The 25,845-nt window shown below is 46.5% G+C and overlaps 1 protein-coding gene across 2 annotated transcripts in view; it reads right to left on the bottom strand.

Moving 5' to 3' along the window:
• LOC120943303 (mucin-17-like) overlaps positions 1-25,845 on the bottom strand; it is an 82,341-nt gene that overhangs the window by 11,363 nt on the left and 45,133 nt on the right. Inside the window, exons 5-9 of one of the 2 annotated variants that reach the window (XM_040356522.1) lie at positions 22,897-23,063; positions 20,868-21,027; positions 18,425-18,616; positions 12,551-12,781; positions 6,892-7,013 (exon numbers count right to left, since the gene is read on the bottom strand). In XM_040356522.1, the coding sequence (XP_040212456.1) occupies positions 6,902-7,013; positions 12,551-12,781; positions 18,425-18,616; positions 20,868-21,027; positions 22,897-23,063 (862 nt within the window). In that variant the 3' untranslated portion in view covers positions 6,892-6,901. The remainder of the gene's footprint in view (positions 1-6,891; positions 7,014-12,550; positions 12,782-18,424; positions 18,617-20,867; positions 21,028-22,896; positions 23,064-25,845) is intronic. The other variant, XM_040356521.1, reaches the window with a different exon arrangement.

The raw sequence follows: 25,845 nt of genomic DNA, 5'->3' as shown, positions 1-25,845 counted from the left end.
TGCAAGGCTTTCTCCCTGGTGTGGAGTGTCGTGCTCGCCCCCTCCCTTGGACTACTGGAGAGTCAGGATGCTCTCTACGTTGCAGACAGAGAAAGTAGCTGTGTGTTAGTGGGCGTCCTAACTCTTCTGTAGTCCAAGGGTGGGGGCGAGCACGACACTCCACACCAGGGAGAAAGCCTTGCATTACTGCGTGGAGTTACAGACAGAAGAACAGGACCTGAGGATTTCTCAGAAGAAATAAGGACATTTAAAAGCAAAATGGAAGGATGAGGTAAGTGAAGGAGGACTGCACTAAGGTAAAGGAAGCTATTTAGGGAAAAAATGTTTTACCTTTACAACCCCTTTAAAGACAGTTTTCTGCCTCTTGGAAAATGTTAATGACTTATGGACCATGGGCCAGATTCGCAAAAGGGATACGACGGCGTATCTGCTGATACGCCGTCGTATCCCTGTTTCTATCTATGCGACTGATTCATAGAATCAGTTACGCATAGATAGGCAGAAGATCCGACAGGTGTAATGGACTTACACTGTCGGATCTTAGGATGCAGTACCGCGGCCGCCGCTGGGGGGTGTTTGCATCGTAAACCAGCGTCGGGTATGCAAATTAGCAGTTACGGTGATCCACGAAGATTTTTCCCGTCGTTACGTCACCGCAAGTGTTAGTTTGCGGTCGCAAAGATAGGGCACCTTTTACAAAGTGTAAAATTAGTACACCATGTAAAAGTATACCCGTCTTTCCCGCGTCGCTTTTGAATTTTTTTTTTCACGTCGTGATTCACAAAACGTCGGCGCGTCGTAATTTCGCGCAAAGCCCGTCGGGAAATTTGCGTCGGGAGCATGCGCAGTACGTCCGGCGCTGGAGCGCGCCTAATTTAAATGGTACCCGCCCCATTTGAATTGGCCCGCCTTGCGCCGGACGGATTTAGGATACAGCGCCGCAAATTTCCAGGTAAGTGCTTTGTGGATCGGGCACTTAGCCAGAAAATTTGCGGCGGTGTAACCTAAATCGGTTACGTTACGCTGCGCCGCCTGGCTGTGAATCTGGCCCCATGTCTCTGTTGCTCAGTCTGCCATTCCCCTGACATTATGGACAGCAAAGTGGCTTAGTGGTTAGCACTCCTGCCTTGCAGCACTGGGTTCTTTGGATCGGTTCCACCTGCCTGGAGTTTGCATGTTCTCCCTGTGCTTGTGTGAGTTTCTTCTGGTTTTCCCACATCCTAAATACATGATGGTAGGTTCATTGACTCTTGTATGAATTGGCCCTACAGTGCATGTGAGCTAGGAACCTTAGATTGTAAGCTTGTTGTCGGCTGTGACTGTAAATGGTCGGTGCGACATAAATACCTGTAATAAATACATTGGCTGCAGGCATTGTGATGTAGAACACAGCGCCAGTGTGACAGGTCACATATATGACAGTCTGTTGGGGCCACATGTGTCTTCTCAGTGAATCTCTCTGCACATCCATTTATCTGCCCATTCCTCCTACCCTCCACATCCTCCCTGCAACGCCTGGCAGCTCCGAGAGGAGTATAACCATGACAACAGCTCCACCAATCACAGAGCAGCGTTCCGGCACATTCAGAATACCTCCACAGCTAAGGTAGCGGGGGTCTCTGAGCTGCTGGAGGATGCAGTAACCCCCGCAGTGCCAGACCGGTAGAAATGATGTCTGATTAAACATTCGCTGCACATCCAGCCGCCGCTGAGCGCATGTGCGGAATCACAGACATGCAAATGACCCATTTGTGTCTGACTTTCCTGGCCGAGACATTGTTATTCCTCTCCCGACTAAAGAAACCGATGATGATGACTTCCATTAGAGAGAGCGAGAGCCCAGACAGAGCTAGTGAATCCCCCAAGTCAAGTTCTAAACTCCTATTGTAGGTAAGAAGACTTTGAGTAGCGAGTCTGACCTCAGTCATCAGGGGGACGGCGTGGAAAGATGTTGTACAGCGCCGTAGACAATTCATTTTGGCAAAGCAACCAGATTCTCTCTTTTCTCCTCCCATTGCAGTACAGTAAAGGCAACACAGACAGTCTGAGGCTATCCATCAGATAAATGAGGTCCAACCCGACCAGTCAGTACTAGTGAGCTAGGCTGCTGTATGCTGCTGGAGATTGGTGTATATCATAGGCGTGCAAACAGTAATAAAATAATAAAAATAAAAACTACTGACACCATCCACTGCTCTACTGACACCGTCCACCGCCCTACTGACACCGTCCACCGCCCTACTGACACCGTCCACCGCCCTACTGACACCGTCCACCGCCCTACTGACACCGTCCACCGCCCTACTGACATCGTCCACTGCTCTACTGACATCGTCCACTGCTCTACTGACACCGTCCACCGCCTTACTGACACCGTCCACCGCTCTACTGACACCGTCCACCGCCCTACTGACACCGTCCACCGCCCTACTGACACCGTCCACCGCCCTACTGACACCGTCCACCGCCCTACTGACATCGTCCACTGCTCTACTGACATCGTCCACTGCTCTACTGACATCATCCACTGCTCTACTGACATCATCCACCGCTCTACTGACATCATCCACCGCTCTACTGACATCATCCACTGCTCTGCTGACATCATCCACTGCTCTACTGACATCATCCACTGCTCTACTGACATCATCCACCGCTCTACTGACATCATCCACCGCCCTACTGACACCGTCCACCGCCTTACTGACACCGTCCACCGCTCTACTGACACCGTCCACCGCTCTACTGACACCGTCCACCGCTCTACTGACACCGTCCACCGCTCTACTGACACCGGCCTACTGACACCATCCACTGCTCTACTGACACCGTCCGCCGCCCTACTGACACAGTCCACCGCCCTACTGACACCATCCATCGCCTTACTGACATCGTCCACTGCCTTACTGACACCATCCATCACCTTACTGACATTGTCCACTGCCTTACTGACACCATCCATCACCTTACTGACATCGTCCACTGCCTTACTGACACCATCCATCACCTTACTGACACCATCCATCGCCTTACTGACACCGTCCACCGCTTTACTGACACCGTCCACCGCTCTACTGACACCATCCCCTGCCCTACTGACACCATCCCCTGCCCTACTGACACCATCCCCTGCCCTACTGACACCATCCCCTGCCCTACTGACACCATACACCGCTCTACTGACACCATCCATCGCCTTACTGACACCGTCCACTGCCTTACTGACACCATCCACCGCCCTACTGACACCATCAGTATATATAAGCATACACACACACCTATGTGTGTTTGAGCTTTGGGGTGCACACCCTAATGCAGTGATATGCAATTAGCGGACCTCCAGCTGTTGCAAAACTACAAGTCCCATCATGCCTCTGGGTGTCATGCTTGTGGCTGTCAGAGTCTTGCTATGCCTCATGGGATTTGTAGTTCTGCAACAGCTGGAGGTCCGCTAATTGCATATCCCTGCGCCTAATGCAATAGGCTGCACACACCTGTGGTGTATATACACTATATCTAAGGCCTCATACACACGGGTGTACCTATCCCTTAACACAAATGGCCACTGGTCTCACCTATAACTGGCCTTTCCAGTAAGGAGCACAAGGAAGAGCAACACATGCAAAAACAAAACCCCAAAAAATTCCCGGCCTGACCAGCCTGCTAACCAACCGAATAGTCCTGCATGTGCTTCCACTGTGGAGGCTCTCAAAATGTAGCAGAAAATCCCGGGGGGCGCTGACGGGGGTCTGTAGCTTACGCATTTATTTGCAAATGTGTGTGCTCTGTTAGCAGGCTGGTCGGGAGGTTGAGCCGGGAATTTTCTTTGGTTTTGTTTGACATGTGTCACCCTTCCATGTGATCCTTGCTGCAAAGGCCAGTAATAGGTGGGGGGCTGTGGCCATTTGTTTGTCCTGTTGGAATATCAGTGAGGGGACGTACAGGACACATTTGCTGCCATGGTGTATGTGCTGGGTGCACAGTGCACCCCAATGCCTGTAAGGAGGGGTGGGCTCCCTCCAGGCTCACCTGCCCTCTGCCTATCCATTATAATGCATAGTACTTCACCCGTGGAGGCTCTGAAAATTTAGAGTTAGGACTACACAAAATATGGGGGTGCCTGGACATGGGCTCTGCAGCTTACTCATGTATTTGCAAATGTGTGCGAACCAAACTCCTGTTTTTAACGCATACTGTTAGTCAGGACAATTCGGTTGAATAGCAGGCTGGTCGGTAAATTGAGCCAAGAATATCTTTGGTTTTGTTTTGTACCTATCCATATATCTGTTTGAAGGGTTGTATTTTCCTGCATAGGGTACATAGGTGTTTTCTGTGCATCCATTGAGTCCCAATAGACATGAACGGAATGCCTGAACACAGATATATGGAACAGACACAGCCACTGTGCATTTAGGGATTTTAGAAAAAATGGGGCGGAGAGCTGAAATTATACTCTGCAGAGCTCAGTAAGGAGAGCTCTGAGAGCTGATTGGAGGGGAAAGACACTCCCCCCTCCACACAGGAACAGAGCTGAGGCTGTCAATCAGCTGGAGATCCTCCCCAGCACCATTTTTCTCTTGCTGTCAGGAAAACTTGTCAGAAGTGATTCATACTGATAGCAGAGGAACAGAGCAGCAGACAGAAATGACACTTAGTGCTCTAGATAGAGACAAGTACACACTATAGAGGAATATGCTTTGTTCATATTTCATGTCTGAGGTTTACAACTGCTTTAACATTTGTAACACCATTAAAGACAAAAGTGGTTATGTAACAGCAGAGAGCCTAAGCTGATCTGAGATGATCCTTTACTTGTGATTCTATTTGGTGTATTCAGTAGTCAAATGGGGTAAGACATTTAGGGCCAGATTCTCAAAAGAGATACGCCGTCGTATCTCTGAGTCTGGCCGGTCGTATCTATGCACCTGATTCTTAGAATCAGTTACGCATTGATTTCTATTAGATCCGACCGGCGTAAGTCTCTTCCGCCGTCGGATCGTAACTGCATATTTACCCTGGCCGCTAGGGGCGTGTACGCTGATTTACGCGTCGAAATATGTAAATCAGCTAGATACGCGAATTCACGAACGTACGCCCAGCCGACGCAGTACAGATAGGCCGTTTACGTTAGGCTTTTCCCGGCGTAAAGTTACCCCTGCTATGTGGTGGCGTAAGTGCGGCGTACCAATGTTAAGTATGGCCGTCGTTCCCGCGACGAAATTTGAAAATTTGACGTCGTTTGCGTAACTCGTCCGTGAATGGGGCTGGACGTAATTTACGTTCACGTCAAAACCAATACGTCCTTGCGGCGTATTAGGAGCAATGCACACTGGGAGATTTCCACGGACGGCGCATGCGCCGTTCGTGAAAAACGTCAATCACGTCGGGTCACAGAACATTTACATAAAACACGCCCCCTGTTCCAAATTTGAATTAGGCGGGCTTACACCGGCCTATTTACGCTACGCCGCCGCAACTTACGGAGCAAGTGCTTTGAGAATACAGCACTTGCCCGTCTAAGTTGCGGAGGCGTAACGTAAATAGGTTACGTTACGCCCGCACAAAGTTACGCCAAACTACGAGAATCTGGCCCTTAAGTTTCTATATTAGTCAATGGCTCCTCCTTCCCCATTGGCTCATTCACACCAAACACATTTTTAAATGCAGTACAACTGTATAATGCAAGAAAAATGTATGCATTTCGATAAGCCTAGTTTACACTTCATGTGCGCAAAAAAGAAAAAAAGGAAAAACAACAGTGCATGCTTTTTTGTGTATGTAACAAAACAAATTTGAACGTACTACAAATGCATGTAAAGGCATCTCAGTAAAATAAAAATAAAAAATCATAAAAAACACACCACAAACGCATTACAAATGCATGTAAAGGCATCTCAGTAAAATAAAAATAAAAAATCATAAAAAACACACCACAAACGCATTACAAATGCATGTAAACATATGCAGAACTGCACACTGAACGCAGGATTGTGGTGTAAGCGGGTCCTAAAAGAGCAGCGCAGTGCACTACAAATAAAAGCAACAGAAACGCCAGCAAGCAATAGGCAACTTCTCTTTATCTGCTCTGTACTGTCCTCATTTGATCATAACTGGTAATGCAGAAATCATATGTATTTTTAAAGCGCCAACAATTTACACAGAGCTTTACAAATCATTTCCTGCACTCAAAGAGCTTGCAATCTAAGGTACCTATCCCACATGCAGAAAGGAGCAAATTAACCTAGCAGAGCATTGGAGTACCTGGAGGAAACCCACACAAGCACAGCAAGACTATGCAAGCTTCATGCAGGTTGTGTCCTAACTGGGATATGAACAGAGGACCCACTGCCGCCGGGTAGAAGTGCTAACCGCTAAGCCACACAAGTTCTCAGATTGTACTGCCTGGTGTAGTTTGGGCACTGACTGCCAGATCTATCTACCTATGTAGCCATTGGCCCCTCTGTCCGTGGCTCCTTGACCCTGCTCTTGGATTGGTCATCTCTTGATTCTTGACTGCCCTTATAACGATGCAAGCCCTGCTGGGAAACTCAGCTGCATCATGTCTCTCTGATCCTGGTATGTATTTATGCTGAACTGCTATCTCCGCTTCCTCTTAAGCCAAATTGTATACCCTTTACTAACTTTGACTTGCTTGTATACCCTATATAGATTCTTTTATTGATTTTCATTTTTTTATTATGTTATTACTTCTAGTGAACATGGGAGCGGGTGGATCTCATGCTGATTCAGCGAGTTATTTTGAATCCTGCAGTGCAGCTGGCCATTTACATGCCTATACCGATCTGATTCGGTGCTTTTTTACCCTCCCTGTTAGTCACCATTATTATACTCCGTATTTTTCTATCTATTTCTCTCCTTGTATATACATACCTATACTTTATTATACAACCTTTTCATGTAGTTCACTGAGGTTCCAGGTGGTCAGTTCAGTCCTGCTTTGCTGCCCCCAGTGGCGGTGTGGACTCGATGCGGTGGCCTTGACCCTTAACTTTCTGGGGAGACCCAAGCAACAACACATTGGTTTTTACTCTTTTTGGGCTTACCTACATATGAAGCAGCCTGGCTGGTCTGGTCAGTATTCTATTAATGTGCAAACCAATTTCCCATATGCTAAATGTATGAATATATACAGTACAATTGTGCTCATAAGTTTACATACCCTGGTAGAATTTATGATTTCTTAGCCATTTTTCAGAGAATATGAATAACACATAAGGAAAAAAGCTGGGACAGCCGCACTCCAAAAAAACTCCTCCTTTAATTAAAAATCACAAAATACATGCCACAGCAAAAAACAGCACAACAAAAGAAAAGCTGACGTTTCGCACTATGCCTTAGTGCTTCTTCATAGCTATGAAGAAGCACTAAGGCATAGTGCGAAACGTCAGCTTTTCTTTTGTTGTGCTGTTTTTTGCTGTGGCATGTATTTTGTGATTTTTAATTAAAGGAGGAGTTTTTTTGGAGTGCGGCTGTCCCAGCTTTTTTCCTTCATCCTAACCTGCATTTTGATTGCACTGCCTGCACCCTTGGCTCGGACCACAGGAATCAGATTACCTGGTTCTCTTTGAGCGGTTACCCACTCTCTCATGGTTATTGTTTGGCTGAAGCCATTTATTATCAATCAACTGCGTTGACTCTTTTTAAATCATAATGGCAACAGAAACTACCCAAATGACCCCGATCAAAAGTTTACATACCCTGTTCTTAATACCGTGTATTGCTCCCTTTAACATCAATGACAGCTTGAAGTCTTTTGTGGTATTTGTGGATGAGGTTCTTTATCTTCTCAGATAGTAAAGCCTCCCATTCCTCTTGGCAAAAAGCCTCCAGTTCCTGTAAATTCTTGGGCTGTCTTGCATGAATGGCACGTTTGAGATCTCCCCAGAGGGGCCCAATGATATTGAGGTCAGGAGACTCAGATGGCCACTCCAGAACCTTCACTTTATTCTGCTGCAGCCAATGACAGGTGGACTTGGCCTTGTGTTTTGGATCATTGTCATGTTGGAATGTCCAAGTACGTCCCATGCGCAGCTTGAGAATGCCAATCAGCAGTTTTCAAACTCTAATCAAGAAGTGGAAAATGAGGGGTTCTGTTGAAACCAAACCACGGTCAGGTAGACCAACTAAAATTTCAGTCAACTGCCAGGAAAAATTTTCGGGATTCAAAGAAAAACCCACAAATAACTTCAGGTGAAATACAGGACTCTCTGAAATCATGTGGTGTGGCTGTTTCAAGATGCACAATAAGGAGGCACTTGAAGAAAGATGGGCTGCATGGTCGAGTCGCCAGAAGAAAGACATTACTACACAAATGCCACAAAGTATCCCGCTTACAATACGCCAAACAGCACAGAGACAAACCTTCTGGCACAAAGTCATTTGGAGTGATGAGACCAAAATTGAGCTTTTTGGCCACAACAATAAACTCTACATTTGGAGAGGAGTCAACAAGGCCTATGATAAAAGGTACACCATTCATACTGTGAAACACGGAGGTGGATCGCTGATGTTTTGAGATGTGTGAGCTACAAAAGGCACAGGAAACTTGGTAAAAATTGTTGGCAAGATGAATGCAGTATGTTATTAAAAAAATACTGGAGGAACATTTGCCTTCATCAGCAAGGAAGCTGCGCATGGGACGTACTTGGACATTCCAACATGACACTGATCCAAAACACAAGGCCAAGTTCACCTGTCATTGGCTGCAGCAGAATAAAGTGATGGTTCTGGAGTGGCCATCTGAGTCTCCTGACCTCAATATCATTGGAACTGGAGGCTTTTTGCCAAGAGGAATGGGAGGCTTTACCATCTGAGGAGATAAAGAACCTCATCCACAAATATCACAAAATACTTCAAGCTGTCATTGATGTTAAAGGGAGCAAAACACGGTATTAAGAATTGGGGTATGTAAACTTTTGATCAGGGTCATTTGGGTAGTTTCTGTTGCCATTATGATTTAAAAAGAGTAAACACAGTTGATTGATAATAAATGGTTTCAGCCAAACACTAACCATGAGTGAAAGAAAAGTTTTTGTGTTATCATTCATATTCTCTGAAAAAAGGCTAAGAAATCTAAAATGTTGCCAGGGTATGTAAACTTATGAGCACAACTGTATATATTTACTGTAGACCTAATAGTGTTTTTGTATTATAGAATAGCTATATACATAACATAGGAGCATACCCGAAGAAGATTGTAAACCTGAAATATCAAAACGCGTTGGATGTCTCATCTTTCAAATTATGTTTAATGTCCTTCCATTGGCCGTTTTTTTACCGCTATATATATGCATATACGCCCTGTCTTTTTCCTCCATTTTAGACTAATTTATTTTGTTACCCAATAAAATGTATATATATTTTTACATGTCCTTGCCTTGGAGGTTATTTGTCCATTGTGCCCATAATTGTCCCTGTGATTGGAGGGTATTCTCCAGTATTTTGGGATGATGGCACTCTAATGCCCTGTACACACGATCGGTTCATCCGATGAAAACGGTCTGATGGATTTTTTCATCAGATATCCGATGAAGCTGACTTTCATCAGTCTTGCCTACACACCATCAGTTAAAAAAAACGATCGTGTCAGAACGCGGTGACGTAAAACACAACGACGTGCTGAGAAAAATGAAGTTCAATGCTTCCGAGCATGCGTCGACTTGATTCTGAGCATGCGTGGATTTTTAACCGATGGATTTCCCCACAGACGATCGTTTTTTTATATCATTTTTTTAACCATCAGATAATTTTAAAACAAGTTCCTAGTTTTTTAACTGATGGATAAAAAAACGATGGGGCCCACACACGATCGGTTCGTCTGATTAAAACGGTCCATCAGACTGTTTTCATCAGACAAACCGATCGTGTGTACGCGGCATTACAGTTCCCTACCAGATACTGCTCCTCTACAGATTTGGCACACATGTTGAGGTAATTTTAAATTCTTGTTTGGCAACCAAACAGGTACCAACAGCTTCAGGGTCATTATGATTACATTACATCTAAAATATTTTTATATATTTTTTTATTTAGTTAATGGAGATAAGGAAGTCAAACATAAAAAGCAGTGTAAATGTAAAATATTACAGGTACAAATTGTAACTAAAGCCAATACTTTTTTGGTGTGTTGGATAGAGCGATGAGGGGTTAGAACCCCTATCATGTTTTTATGACTGTGTCCAGGACCGTCGCTACAGGACAGGCAAAACAAACAAATGCTTGGGGCCCCGAACTTGCCTGGGGCCCCCAACTTCCCCTTCCCAGGCTGTAGCGTGGCCGAGCTCCTTTTCCTTCCTCCTGGAGTCCTGTCAGTCCGGCCGGGTACCACGCGTGGTACAGGAAATTCAGTTTCCGGTACCCGGCTAGACTGACAGGAAGTGCACACTGAGTGCTCACTTCCTTTCAGTCCGGCCGGGAACACAGGAAACTGAATCTCCTGTACCGCGCGGTACCCGGCCCGGCCCCGGTACTATCTGATAGGGGACCCATAATGATAGAACACCGGACTAAGAGGGGGAAGAGGAGCTCGGCCACACTACAGCCTACAGGGAAGAAGGGGAGGTGAAAATAGAAAAACATAGGGACTAGGGAGGTGGGGGGTGTAAGAACATGGGTGTTAAAAATTAGTGTAGCGCTAACGTAGGTTTTGTGTGCGGAGTGGGTGCTTGGGGGCCCCCATTTTGCTTGGGGCCCCCAAATTCCTTCAAACGGCCCTGACTGTGTCCCCACTCAAGAGATTTACCCTCTCGGTTTGTCCTGGCAGCCACTAACCAAGGCTCATGAAACCCAAATTTGCAAGTTGTCACTAAAATAGAAATAGGAAGGAAAGCTTCCTTGTTTTGGAGACAATTGTTTCCCTCACTTTGGAGAGATTTTCTTACTTCCTGTTGTGTCTACTGTACAGGAATTAAGGATGAATCTCTTGAAGGGGACCAAGATAGTATAAAACTGATGGGTTTGAACCACATCTGTTCTATCCAAAATAAAAATAAAAAGTTTTGGCTTTAGATATTTTTTAGCCCCAGGAATGTTCTATAAGGGTTCTTTCACATGGGTGGACCGTTTTCGGGCTCAGCGGGGATCGCTCCGTCGATCTTTGCTGAGCAGGCAGATGACAGGTCTGTCTCTGTACACTGTGCAGGGACCGACCTGTCAGAGCGCCGCTCTCCCCTATGGGGGATCGGATGACGACGGACCGTAGAGTCACCCGATCCGATAGACGGATGGAAAATAGGGTTTTCCGCTGTCACACTTTGGCGGGTCGGATGTCAGCGGGCATGTCACCGCTGACATCCGTGGCTCCATAAAGGAGCACGGAGCGCCCGTGTGAAAGGGCCCTAAGAGTTGTAGAAATGGATAAATGGATTCTTCTTTTGGCTCTCTTTCATTAAAAATGAATTGATTGCAACAAATTATTAAATAAAAGTATCCATTGATACTTTTCACAAAAATTGTGGTAAATAGAGCCAGGATTACACAAGATAACCAACTCAACCTTCTTGACACCAGGGACCGGTTTCAAGGCTGTCAATTTTCCCAGGGAGCCAGGAAACTAGGGGGGGGGGGGGTGGAGTGTTTGTGGTGGACGGGTCAGGAAATGAGTCTGTCCTCAGCCCCCCTTCACATTACAACCCCCCTTTACAGCACAGTCGCCCCTTTATATCAGTATCTACAGTAGTCCTTTACATCACAGCCCCCCTTTACATTACAGTGCCTCTTTACAGTGCAGTCCCCTTTACATCATAGCCCCCCCCTTTACAGAAAAGTTCCCTTTACATTAACGTAAAGGGGCACCGTGATGTAACGGGGACTACTCTGTAATGTAAAGAGGGGGGGCTATACTGTAAAGGGGACTGCAATGTAAAAAGGCACTGTAATGTAAAGGAGGGCTGTGATGTGAAGGGGAAATGTGGACACATATAAAGGGGGGGGGGCTATGATGTAAAGGGCAAACGTGGACACATATAAAGGGGGGGTTGTGGTGTGAAAGGAGGTTGAGGAAAGACTCCATAAATATCCCATCCCCCGACATGTTCACCAGTCCACCACAAGCCCCCACCTGGGCCGAGACTGTTCGTGTGTCCTCTCCCGCTTGCCCTTTCGACGATGTCATCCCATAAGCAACAAGGGGGTCGGGAGACGCTCTCCATTTCAATCTGTAGCCCATCCTGCTCCCTGCCCTGCTGATAGTGTGACATAGCCAAAATAGCGGACAGGCAGAGGAGCCGGGAGAGGACACACAGGTATGGCCGTACAGCAGAAGGTGAGCACAGAACCGTGGTCTGTGATAGGCCCGTGCGGACTGCAGTCACTGATCACCTCTCACTGTGCAGCCTGGTCATCAACAGGCAATGGCCCAGGGGTTGGGGACCCCTGACCTATGTGATAAGTGTTTTAGAATAGCCCATGGAGTGGACAGAAAATGCCCATTCCACCATTTGCAAACCTTGTCTTTTCTCACCCTGTTATCACAAGCCTTACTGAATAGTCCCCCCAATCTACAATCCCCTTAGAAGATGATGAATTGTACCTGGGAGGGGCTCGTGATGGCTGCTGGGCTGGGTTTGTAGGGGCGTTGTTCCGGGCACCTTCCTGACAGCCACACACACAGCTCCCCAGGGCCTGCAGGGGAAAGACTTCTTCAGAGCTGCTAAAAGCAGGATTGTCCAGAGAGTTGATGGAGGCCGAGGTTGTAAGCCACGTCTGAGAGGGACACCAGAAATGAGTGGGGACGTCATCAAATCGGCTGAATCTCCTGTAGCTGAAAACAAACACAGTGTCAAAGTCAATCTTTTTGAACTCAAAGATCAATGCTGTATATCATTATCACCAGACCCAAAGATTGCAATCTTGGGTATTTTTCATACGAAATTGATAGATTGTTGATATGCATTTTTGTCTTTCCTGTAATTGATAACTCAAAAGGTGGTTGTCTTCTTGCCCTCCTACATTTGCTTAATGGCAAAAGGCTATCAATGCTATCTTGGAAAGAGAAAGATTGGCATACCAACACAGGGGCTGCCCACCAAAATGTCATAAACGATGGTCTCCTTGGTTATCATCTATCCTAGTGGTTTCCTTCTTTGGACCTTCTCCATCACTCGCCACTATGAACCAGTATTTATAGATTATTTCAGATTTGGGGTCTCCATCGTTTTTTTTTTTTTGGTTTATTTTTATTTATTTTTTTCTCTACCCTTTGGGAGATATATTGTGACATTGCTTGAAATATGTTGTGTATTCTTAGGGTTAATCTAGATCTTGTTTTACAATACTATTTGTAACCCTTAACTGATATTTTACGAGACATACGTGTGTTGTTGCTGCGCTGATTGCTTTGTATTGATGTTACATTTTTGTTGTGTTTTTTTTTGTTTTTTTTTATCTTAGTTTTTTTTTTGTTTTCTTGTTTTGTATGTCTAATAAATCATCACATTGGCCCATGCAAGTAAAACTAAAAGGATCAGTTAACCAATCACACCACCACCCCCCCAGCATCATATACTCCGCTTTCCTAGCTTACCTAGAAGCATTTGGCCTCCAGGATTTTTTTCATACCGAAAAATGATCGTGTGTACGCGGCATGTGTACACACGATCATTTTTCGGTATGAAAAAAATGTAGTTTTTAAAAAAATGGCATTTAAAACATTTTTCGGGTTCTGAAAAACGACAAAAAAAATTCGAACATGCTGCATTTTTTAACAACGTTTTAAACAATGTCGTTTTTCGGGTTGTAAAAAGTGGTCGTGTGTGGGCTAAAACGACGTAAAAAACCTGCGCATGCTCAGAAGCAAGTTATGAGACGGGAGCGCTCGTTAAAACTACCGTTCATAATGGAGTAAGCACATTCATCACGGTGTAACAGACAAAAAAGTGCGAATCGTCTTTTACTAACACGGAATCAGCTAAAGCAGCCCCAAGGGTGGCGTCATCCGCATGGAACTTCCCCTTTATAGTGCCGTTGTACGTCACCGCGCTTTGCTAGAGCATTTTTTAAAAACGATGGTGTGTAGGCAACGTCGTTTTAATGATGAAGTTGTAAAAACAACGTTTTTTCTACATGCCAAAAACTTATTTTTTCATGCTGAAAAATTATCGTGTGTACGCGGCATTAAGTGTCGTACACACAATCGGATTTTCAGACGGGAATTGTGTGATGACAGGCTGTTGCCGGAAAATCCGACCGTTTGTACGCTCCATCGGACAATTGTTGTCGGATTTCCCGGATAAAAAATGTTGGATAGCATGCTTCAAAATTGTCTGCCAACAATTGTGTGTTGTCGGATTTTCCGATCGTGTGTACACAGGTTCTTCGGTCCGATCGTGTACGAGGCTTTAGGAAAGAAAATCCAATGTAAGCTCTAAATCGATTTTTTAGAGCTTACACAGCACTATGGACTCCTTCCCCAAGCACATGGGACAGCACTGGACCAATCACAAGACACCAAGCGCTGGGGAAGAGGGGAGTGAACCACATACTATATCATGGTGGCTTTAATAGATGTGCTTTAATAGATTGATTGATTTATTTTCCAATTGATCTCTCATGGAAGGGATAATGGATCTATAGTGGATAACCCATTGGATTGATATGCCACACACAGAGAATTAGAATTCGATCATAGGGATATACGATCATGAGTTGTCGATCACCTCTCTGTTTTCAGCATGCAATCCCATAATGTAATTGTTCATAATACTTTTGAATTCATGAACAAAGCGATGGTCATGAAGGTTGTTTTGTAACAGTTTGGTTGTTTATAAGATTAAATCTGGAATATGACCTGCATATCTGGTCTAGATCAGTGACCTAAAGTACTAAAGCCGAACCGCCTTCCAGCGGACTTTTCCATTGATTTTGGTCTGAAGGGGTGTTGGCCGTGAACTTGTTCTGCATACACACAGCCCAAATTTTTTAGCCAACATTCACCAAACCACGTGGTTTTTCAGCTCTTTACCGCCACCCTTTGGGCAACTTCTGCTATTGTTGTCTGATTGTTTAGCATTGGTTCCGAGCATGCGTGTTTGTACTTTGGATTTTAGTTGGACGGACTTGCGTACAACTTTTGTTGTCGTTAATTCAGCCAACAAAAAATTGTCTGATGGTGCGTACACACGGTCAAATCATCTGACACAACACGTCCATCAGACAATTATGGCCATAAAATTGGATCGTGTGTACGAGGCTTGACAGCAAGGCAACTGGCATGTTCAGTTAAAGAGGTCAGCAATGGCAGCCACGGGTGTTCTTATAAGGGGATAATAAGTGGAGAGAACAGCCAGTATGTGGACATAGGTGGTTTATGGTGAATGTGACCAATGTCAAGAGCCATGAATGTGTGCATGGACGACTCTCATAAGGCTTCTTTACAGATGCGACCAATAGGGGGGGGATATGGTAAAAAAAAAAAGTAGCCCCCCTCCCCCCTAGGAGGACTGCACTCTGCGGGATGGGTCCCGCAGCCCCCCCCTCTATCCTTGACCATCTTTCCTTTCTCCCTTTCTCGTCTTTTCTGCCTCCTCTCCTATTCCTAGCTTTGACTTTCTAGCTTCGGGAATCTCCCACACCCCTGTCTGGGGGTCTCTCTGGGTATAAGAGAAAATGAAGGGGCCCGGCCGCGCGACCAGAGCAGCCGGTTGTACACTGCTACAAGTACGAGGGTACAATCCCCCCCCCTGAGGAGTGTTGCCGGGGACGCAGGCGGCGGTGGCCTACGGGCGAGGTCCGGGGACACGCACCCCGATTGGGGCTAGTGGTCTTTGGGGTGTGCTTGACTAGAGGCCCGCTATGTTTTTCAGGCACTGTATTCTGTTATTGTGTTTCCTGTACGGCTGCAGCAAACTATCCCCCGTCACGTTTAGTGGGCAGTACTGCCGCCAAATGTGACCCATTTAAGTAGATTGGGCCACTCTGCAGCCTTGTGCAGTGCATGCGGTTGTGGGCAGTGGTGCCAGCTTTTTAGGGTAAAAATAGGAGGTAATGAGGTGACATATTGCCTCCCAGCCACCCTCTGAAAAGTAAACCTCTACAGATTGCGTTTTAGAGGGGGCAACAAGAGTGAACGAGCCCCGAGAGGGAATTTCATTGGGAATTAGTGGCAACTGGCAGCCACACTTGTAATTCCCTGTCTTCAGCCTGGAAGGTTCACTACAAAAAGGGAATTTTAAATGACAACGTAATGTGCAGCTTCCAGAAATGCTTTTAACCTCTCCCGGTATCGCCTCTCCTCAGCGGTTGCCATAGCAACAGATAGCCTAGCCAGACCCCGCTGCTGTCTTCGTTGTGCACCCTGAGAATCCATGCTCACCAGCAGGGGGCGATCACGGAATGCGAGATCTTCTCTAGCGAGCGTTGCAGGTGATTAGAATGCCAAATCCTGCCTGGTAGAGCAGGGGAAGAATTTCATTACAACGCCAAAGCTGATTGGTAGAAGGCGTCGACCATAGAAACAATGCTTCATTCTCTACCGTAAACTAGAAAATGATATGAAGCAGCAAACACAATGGGTAAGACAACAGTCTCCATTTTACATTAAAAAAAAAAACTTTAATGCCATGCCAAAAAAAATGAAAAAAGAAAAAAAAAAATGGTTGTCATAGCAACAAGTCCATTTAAAGTGCAACACTACGATCTTCAGTGTTTTAAAAGAGGACCAGTCATGAGTGGCCCTATGCAAGTACCTGCATACAAAGCATGATAACAGCAGCATATATGGAAAATGTGTGTGTGTGTGTGTGTGTGTGTGTATATATATATATATACACACGCACACTATATTACCAAAAGTATTGGGACACCTGCCTTTACACACACGTGAACTTTAATGGCATCTCAGTCTTAGGGTACTTTCACACTGAGGCGTTGGCGGAAAAGCGCTAGGGTTTTTAACCGGCGCTTTACCGTCATTTTGCCGCAATTTTTAGCCGCTAGTGGGGCGGTTTTAACCACCGCTAGCGGCCGAAAAAGGGTTGAACCTGTCCGCAAAAATGCCGCTTCACGGGCTGTTTCGAGGCGCTGCCCCATTGGTTTCAAAGGGCAGGGGCGCTGTAGGAGCAGTATATTCACCGCTCCTACAGCGCCCCAAAGATGCTGCTGGCAGGACTTTTTTTACCGTCCTGCCAGAGCAACACTCCAGTGTGAAAGCCCTCAGGTTTTCACACTGGATATCAAGCAGCGGCTCTTTCAGGGCGCTTTGCAGGCGATATTTTTAGCGCAATAGTGCCTCAATGTGAAAGAAGCCTTAGTCCGTAGGGTTCGATATTGCGTTGGCCCATCTTTTGAAGCTATAACAGCTTCAACTCTTCTGGGAAGGCTGTCCACAAGGTTTAGGCGAGGAAGGGGTTAAGTGTGTCCTAGGGAGTAATTCTAACTGTGTGGGGGCTGGGCTACCAGTGACACAACATTCATCACTTCTCCCGATGACAGGGGGCAGTAGATCAGTGTCCTGTCACAAGGCAGAACAGGGAAATGCCTTGTTTACACAGGCATCCACTCGTTCTGCAGCTCCCTGACACGATCGCGGGACACCGACGGACATCGAGTCCGTGGGTCCCGTGGGCACAGTCACGGAGCTTGGCAGGATATTCAAAGCGACGTACAGGTATGTTGCATTGCCCAGCCAAGCCATTTTGCCGACGTATATATGCGTGAAGCGTTCGGCAAGTAACTTTTAAGGAATTAAGAGGGGTCTACAGGACCTGTGTTCCATAGGGATGACCTTGGTCCTGCATAGCACCCTGCAGCTAACTACATGCATTGCACTCAGGATCCAGTTCCCGAAGCAACATTACAGGCCATCTCCGTTGCTTGGGATCCGAGTACGGCTCTGATCTGGCTGCACTGCTTCTACTATGGTATTAGAAGACGGTGAGGAATCCATTGAAGAGGTGATTGAAGCGTTTGTAGCGGTCCATCAGTTTAGGACACAAGGCATTCTCCCATTGCTGGAGGCAAAAACACCAGAACTCTGGGGCTGTCATCCTCTATCAGGGGCGGACTGACAACTTATGGGGCCCCCGGGCAATAGAAGATTATGGGGCCCCCTGGCTTACAGATGGCCACCATGCCAGGAGGCAGTGCAGAGGCGGGGCAGCTAAAATCTCTGGATTTTCACATCAAATATGTCCGGTTTCGGACATATCAGGGACAAATGTAAAAAAACACCGATTTTTACATACTGTCCCTGGTTTTACTGACCCTGATGGGGCCCCCTAGTGGCATGGGGCCCTCGGGCAGTGCCAGAGTGCCTCAATGGTCAGTCCGCCCCTGTCCTCTATTTCACTAAATAGTGAGTTACTGACCTGGGAGTAGCTTGTGTGTAACATGCCTATTCCATCTCTAAGATAAAAGGAATTTGATTGCTCCATTTCTTCTATATACCACATATTTGCATTCATATTACCTGCTCTGCGTCTGAGCCACTTTCTGATGAAGGATCTGTGTCTGGAACCTGCGGACCAGGAGGAAAACAGCCGCCGCAGCACAAATGATGATGCAGAACACGACAGCGCAGGAAATGGCGGCAAGGCGGTGATGGGTCATTCGGTAATCGCAGGTAGGTCCCATGTACCAAAAGTCTATGCCAACCGGGCACCTAAGAGGAAAAGAACTGGCTAAATCAGAGCAACAAACACATGAATGAGGAACTTTTACTGTGATGAGACATTTACAAGTTTAAATGGTTAGTCCACCTATAACGGAAAACTCATTCATGGGCAGATGCTGCTTGATTGAATGACACCCTGGCTTCCTGTATGGCTCATGGGGGGAGATTCACAAAGAGATACGACGGCGTATCTCCTGATACGCCGTCGTATCTCTGAGATCCGACGGTCGGGTCTAGCGACTGATTCATAAGAATCAGTTCCGCATAGATCTCCCTTAGATCCGACAGGTGTAAGTGACTTACACTGCCGGATCTTAGGCTGCAATCTTCCGCTGTCCGCTAGGTGGCGTTTCGTGTTTTACTTGCGACGAATATGCAAATGAGGAGATACGCCGATTCAGAAACGAACGCCCGCAGCTTTTTTTTTTACGTCGTTTGCGTTCGGCTTTTTCCGGCGGATAGTTACCCCTGCTATATGAGGGGTAGCTAATGTTAAGTATGGCCGTCGTTCCCGCACCGAGTTTTGAATTTTTACGTCGTTTGCGTAATGCCGCGTACACACCATCACTTTATGTGATGAAAAAAAACGACATTTTCTGTGAAGTAAAAAATGACGTTTTTGAAACTTCAATTTTCAAAGACGAAGTTGCCTACACACCATCGTTTTTCTCACAATGTTCTAGCAAAGCGCGGTTACGTTCCACCACTTTTTCCATTGAAGCTCGCTTCTGGGCATGCGCGGGTGAAAAAACGTCGTTTTAAACGACGTTTTTGCAACACACGGTCAATTTCTGTGAAGTAAAAGTTGACGTTTTGAAAAACGACACATAAAATTGAAGCATGCTTCAATTTTTTTTGGTCGTTTTTTAGAAGACATAAAACGACGTTTTCCCCCACACACGGTCAATTAAAGTGACGTTTTTAAAAACGTCATATTTTTTCATCACATAAAGTGATGGTGTGTACGGGGCATAAGTCGGTCGCGAATATGGATGGCCGTAATTTACGTTCACGCCGAAAACAATGACGTCCTAGCGACGTAATTTAGAGCATGCGCACTGGGAAATTTCTCCGGCGGCGCATGCGCAGTTAAATCGGCGCGGGGACGCGCCTGATTTTAATTGTACACTCCCCACTAGCCTCGCAAAATTGCCCCGGCGGATCGTAAATCAGATAGATTACGCGGATCTAAAGATCCGCTAATCTATGTGAATCTACCCCATAGACTGCAGTGCTGAGATCTACCTACTGGAGTAACCACTTCTACCATTCACTTTGGGGTAGATTCAGGTAGATCTGCGTATTTGTGTGCGGGAGTAACGTATCCTATTTACGCTACGCCTCCGCAACTTTGACAGGCAAGTGCAGTATTCACAAAGCAAAGTAGCGGCGGCAGCGTAGCGTAAATAGGCCGGCGTAAGCCCGCCCAATTCAAATGTGCAACATGTGGGCGTGTTTTATGTTAATTTATTGTGACCCCACGTAAATGACGCTTTTTTTTTACGAACGGCGCATGCGCCGTCCGTGAAAGTATCCCAGTGCGCATGCTCCAAATTAACCCGCAAAAAGCCAATGCTTTCGACGTGAACGTAAATGACGCACAGCCCTATTCGCGAACGACTTACGCAAACGACGTAATCGATGGAAAATTTGACGCTGGCCCGACGTCCATACTTAACATTGGCTGCGCCTCATATATCAGGGGTAACTTTACGCCGGAAAAAGACTTACGTAAACGGCGTATCTGTACTGCGACGGCCAGGCGTACGTTCGTGAATAGGCGTATCTAGCTGATTTACATATTCTAGGCGTAAATCAGCGTACACGCCCCTAGCGGCCAGCGTAAATATGCAGTTAAGATACGACGGCGTAGGAGACTTACGCTGGTCGTATCTTAGACAAATTCTGGCGTATCTGATTCTTTGAATCAGACGCCAAGATACGACGCCTCACACTCAGAGATACGACGGCGTATCTGGAGATACACATGACTTCCACTTTTTGATACAATAATATAAATAAATACACATTTTTACAAATTGATTGCCACTTTTTTCAAAACACATTTTGCTCCTTAAAACCCCCTTGAGGGATTTTCCATTTAATACAACTCTATACAAAATGGAAACTAAATGGTAAGGGTGATCTATTCTTCCTGAATTATTGATGTGGAGATGAACACATTTTTGATATCCATCAATGCAAATGACATATTAAAAGAAAAGCCTTTCCTACTTACTGACAGGCGGGGTCCTGGCCTTTGCGGTGTATACAGATGCCGTCATTTTGACAAAACGTGCTGTGACAAGGTGACAGACAGAAGGCGCTAAGCTTGCGCTGAGGCACGCAGCGGAATCCCCGGGGACACGTGAACCATTCTGCACAGGGCTCAATCGTATCTGTGGAAAACAGAAAGGCCAGTAGAAGGTGAATGGACATAAGTGTGACTCCAGAAGACCATGGCTGCAGTGTCCTTCAAAGGGTTTGCTCAACAAGGAATCTGCCATGTGTTGCAAATGATGGCACCGACCTCATACCATTTATCAGTGTGAACGGGGGGGAAGAATTGAAGTGTATGTCTGGGCAAAAAAAATGAATCTACTGAAGGCAGTACCTCTGTAATGCATACACATTCCCCAATGTTTTGTATCTTTATAGACCCTGCAATTACAGGAATAACTCAAACCCAGTAAACTTCTAATTTCTTTTAACAAACCCAACTACCTACCTAAACACCCCCAAAAGGGCAGGGCCAGCACCGACCCTTTTGGGGGTGTCTAGGTAGGTAGTATGCTATGCATACTAGCTCATTATGCCTTTCTCTTGCAGGTTTTTTTTTCCGCGGCTCTAAACTGCCAGGAAGACATCCCTGGACGTCCTTCTATTTACATTCCCCGCACGCGCCACAGAGGGCGCGCATCGGGGGAAAAAACTGTGCCCAGCGTGTCACGTGATGCCGATGCGCGTGCCTGGCGGCCGCGATGTCTGCCAGGTACCCGCGATCGGCAGTGCCAGGTCATAGACGTTGAGCTCTGTGTGTAAACACAGAAATCCACCGCAGAGATGATCAAATACCACCAAAAGAGGGAGCTGTGGTGGCTCAACGCGATTGGCACTGCGCTGACAAGCCATTCACCTCTGCAGCTAGGGGTTCGGATCCCGGTCTCGGCTACATGTGAATTTGAGTTTGGTGGTCTCAGCCCGGCTCCCGGTGGGTGTGCTATGCGAGGTAAGCCTGTGCTTAGTACGCTCACCCCCCTCCCACAAAAACCACCACACTTACACGCACTCGAAATTGGGTTAACATGCACGCACTTTGACCATGCGGTCTCTAAAAAGAGAGGCGAAGGACTAACGGGGCTGGTTGAGCGGGCAAATCCTCTCACTCCCTTATAGGGAGTCCCTCTGCCCCGTTGGGCTTCAAAGCGGAGCAGGTAGGGCGGGCTGTGTGGGAGGACCCCCTCACACACCCGCCATTGCCACCCGGGGCATGGAGAAAGATGGCAGATTGCCTCTGGGGGAGGCCTTCCTACTCCCAACTCCTGCAGTCCGGCTCCTCTCTCGAGTACACGCACAAAATACACTTAAAAAAAATAAAAAATACCACCAAAAGAAAGCTCTATTTGTGGGAAAAAAATGATAAAAATATAATTTGGGTACAGTGTTTGCGTCAGCGCTGAAAGATGAAAATTGGTCTAGGTGGGAAGGGGGTTTAAGTGCCCAGTAAGGAAGTGGTTAAAATTTGTTATAAATGTTTTTCAGAAACAATTGTTTCTCATTATTATTGGCAGAAATACCCTTTTCCTCCCGATTTTATAATAAATCCAATACTGGTGGGGGTGGGGATTTTAATTTTGACACCAAAATAGAAAACAAAAGGAGAAAATAAAAAATGGATGACTAAGACACAAAAGAACGTATCGCCGCTTGTTTTGGCAGCAGAACGCACTCTGACTTCAGATGGTTATTTTATGACGTGAAACTGTTGCTGAACATTTACTTAAGGGTCATAAAACTGATCTTAAATGGATTTCATTTAGTGAAATGCGGCAGCGAAAGAGAAGCTTTTATGGAGGAATGGAAAGTGCTGTTAGCGAGAGAAGAACAGGTCAGCGGGGTGAGCTCTCCGCAAAGAAATATATACAGATTCTAGGAGACCGTCGCTGGTCAGTTGGCTCTCATGCCACCACAGGTCAGCCCATCAATAATGGCAGAAAGGAGCCGCCAGCTGTATATGACCTCGAGAGGCCTCTCCTCTGTCTCCTTACCTGCCATGGAAGTGTTGCGGATTGCGGAGAGGAGAGTGTACTCCGAGGGGACCAAGGCCTCAAACACTGACGTTGGGTTAGCAAGTACCGATTCCTGTTCTACAGACATCGCGCTCCCTACTCGCACGCTGTACTGCACTTTGTATTCCAGGGCAGTGCCAGCCAGCCTAAAACAACAAGCAAACAAGCTACTGCCAACGCAGGATAAAAGGAAAATTTAAATAGCAACTCCCGACAACAAGGTAACTAAATCAGGCAATCGTTTTTTTTTCTTTTCTTACATAAACAAATCCATTCAACTTACCTTTTATCTGAATTTTATATACCGTATATACTCGAGTATAAGCTGACCCGAATATAAGCCGAGGCACCCAATTTTACCACAAAAAAACTGGGAAAACGTATTGACTTGAGTATAAGCCTAGGGCAGGGATCTGCAATTAGCGGACCTCCAGCTGTTGCAAAACTACAATTCCCATCATGCCTCTGCCTCTGGGTGTCATGCTTGTGGATGTCAGAGTCTTGCTATGCCTCATGGGACTTGTAGTTCTGCAACAGCTGGAGGTCCGCTAATTGCATATCCCTGGCCTAGGGTGTCCATCTGCATGCCTCACTTTGTCTCACTGTGTCCATGTGCATGCCTCACTGTGTCCGTGCCTCACTGTGCCCATTCCTCACTGTGCCTCACTTTGTCTCACTGTGTCCATGTGCATGCCTCACTGTGTCCGTGCCTCACTGTGCCCATTCCTCACTGTGCCTCACTTTGCCTCACTGTGTCCATGTGCATGCTTCACTGTGTCCATGCCTCACTGTGCCCATTCCTCACTGTGCCTCACTTTGCCTCACTGTGTCCATGTGCATGCCTCACTGTGTCCATGCCTCACTGTGCCTCACTGTGTCCATGTGCATGCCTCACTGTGTCCATGCCTCACTGTGCCCATTCCTCACTGTGCCTCACTTTGTCCATGTGCATGCCTCACTGTGCCCATGCCTCACTATGCCCATGCCTCCAGTGTTGCCAACCATGAGTATTTTTACTGGCAGCCAGTAAAAAAAACAGGCCATTTTCTCCTGCCAGTAAAAGTAAAAGGTTGCCAGTAAAAAATATAGCTGTAATGCTCGGCTTGGTCCGGAGCTGGCTGAGACCATACGATTGCCTGCTACAGTGTGATTGGGCGGCGCTGGCAGAGGCGGTGCCTGAGAATATTGTGTGTTGTAATGGTGCAATGGAGCCAAGCAGAGCGGGCAGAGCCTCGTGTGCGGGTCTGCGGAATGGGAGCAGGGCAAGCTGGGACCGGGACCGTCAGTGCTGTTTAGACTGGAGTGGACTGGAGGGACCACTAGGCTTGGAGAGAGACTGTCACTGGGACTCAGTAGGGGACGGGTTGTGTCATCGAGGTCTCATTTTCACCTTTGCTGGTGTGTACTGCTGTTAGTGTCACTGTGAGAGTCAATATTATGGGTGTGCCACCCATTCTAATGTCTTGCCCTCCTGAGGCCGATCCCTGAGCTACTTACTTACTATAGCAAAAATAAAATAAGAAATATGATTTTTGCCTTAATATCTACCTTAAATTATATTGCTAATTGCATATTGTATTTGTTTGTAGCCTAAATACTCTAATTTGCAGTTAAAACTGAAATTTTTGTAACTTTTGGAAATGCCAGTAAAAACTTGGCTGTGCCAGTAAATTTTGCATGTTGTGTCAGTAAATTTCAATCTGGTAGTTTGGCAACACTGCATGCCTCACTGTGCCCATGCCTCACTATGCCCATGCCTCACTGTGTCCATGACTAGACTGACGTTTAACATGGGAGTCTATGAAAGGGGTGCCCGGCTTTGAAAAATTGTTGCCCCCCAGGTGTAGGCCCCACATTCAACAAACTTTGCACACTTGAAGTGGGGCTACATGTGTGCCAAGTTTGGGGTCCAGGGGACCTACGGCCGGCCGGTACCGGGTCCCCAAAATCAGGGAGATCAGGCGCAAAAAGGTGACTCGAGTATAAGCCGAGTATGCCCATGCCTCACTATGCCCATGCCTCACTGTGCCAATGCCTCACTATGCCCATGCCTCACTGTGTCCATGACCAAACTGACGTTTAACACGGGAGTCTATGAAAGGGGTGCCCGGCTTTGAAGTTTGGGGTCCAGGGGACCTACGGCCGGCCAGTACCGGGTCCCCAAAGTCCGGGAGATCAGGCGCAAAAAGGTGACTCGAGTATAAGCCGAGGGGGGCATTTTCAGAACAAAAAAAATGTGCTAAAAAACTCGGCTTATACTCGAGTATATACGGTAATTTGAAAAATCAACAGGATTTTTATGGCAAATATAACCAGAATCATGTCAGTCTCTGCTGTGCATCCTTCCTGAGCATTACAGAAGGGCGGAGCTGGGAACCAGAGAACACACAGGTCTGTATTTTCATAACCTCAGATTCAAGGGGATTCAGGATATAAGGACACCAACAACCATATGGGGCTGCTATGGCTCACCCTTTTCTGGTTGTCTTTGGCTTTATTGCTTCTCACTCACAATTCCAAGAGAAATATGCAGATTAGAAAGTCGGACTAAAGTCAAAACTGCTAATTTGCATACTGGCGTCTCATGTCGCGTACACACGATCGGTATATGGCGGCGCAGTGGTTCAAACTCAGCGCGGGAAGCGGGTACCGAGCGGGGATGACATTGCAGAAGGACGCCAGACCGGACGAGGGGGACACCACCGAAGCCGCAGACGGACGCCGGACCCGACGAGGCCGCCGCGCAAGACACCAAAACTGTAAGTACTAAAATGTTTGTTTTTTTTACAGGAATGCGGGTCCACTTTAGGGGTGCGCGCTATACGCTGCAGTACACAATACACCGATAAATACGGTACCTCATCCTTCCATTTTGCTTTTAAATGTCCTTATTTCTTCTGAGAAATCCTCACTTCCTGTTCTTTATGT

This window comes from Rana temporaria, chromosome 6 (assembly GCF_905171775.1).
Source record: "Rana temporaria chromosome 6, aRanTem1.1, whole genome shotgun sequence".
Classification (NCBI taxonomy): Eukaryota; Metazoa; Chordata; class Amphibia; order Anura; family Ranidae; genus Rana; species Rana temporaria.
Note: the sequence above shows the minus strand (reverse complement) of the source record. Positions and strands in the feature narration are given on the sequence as shown.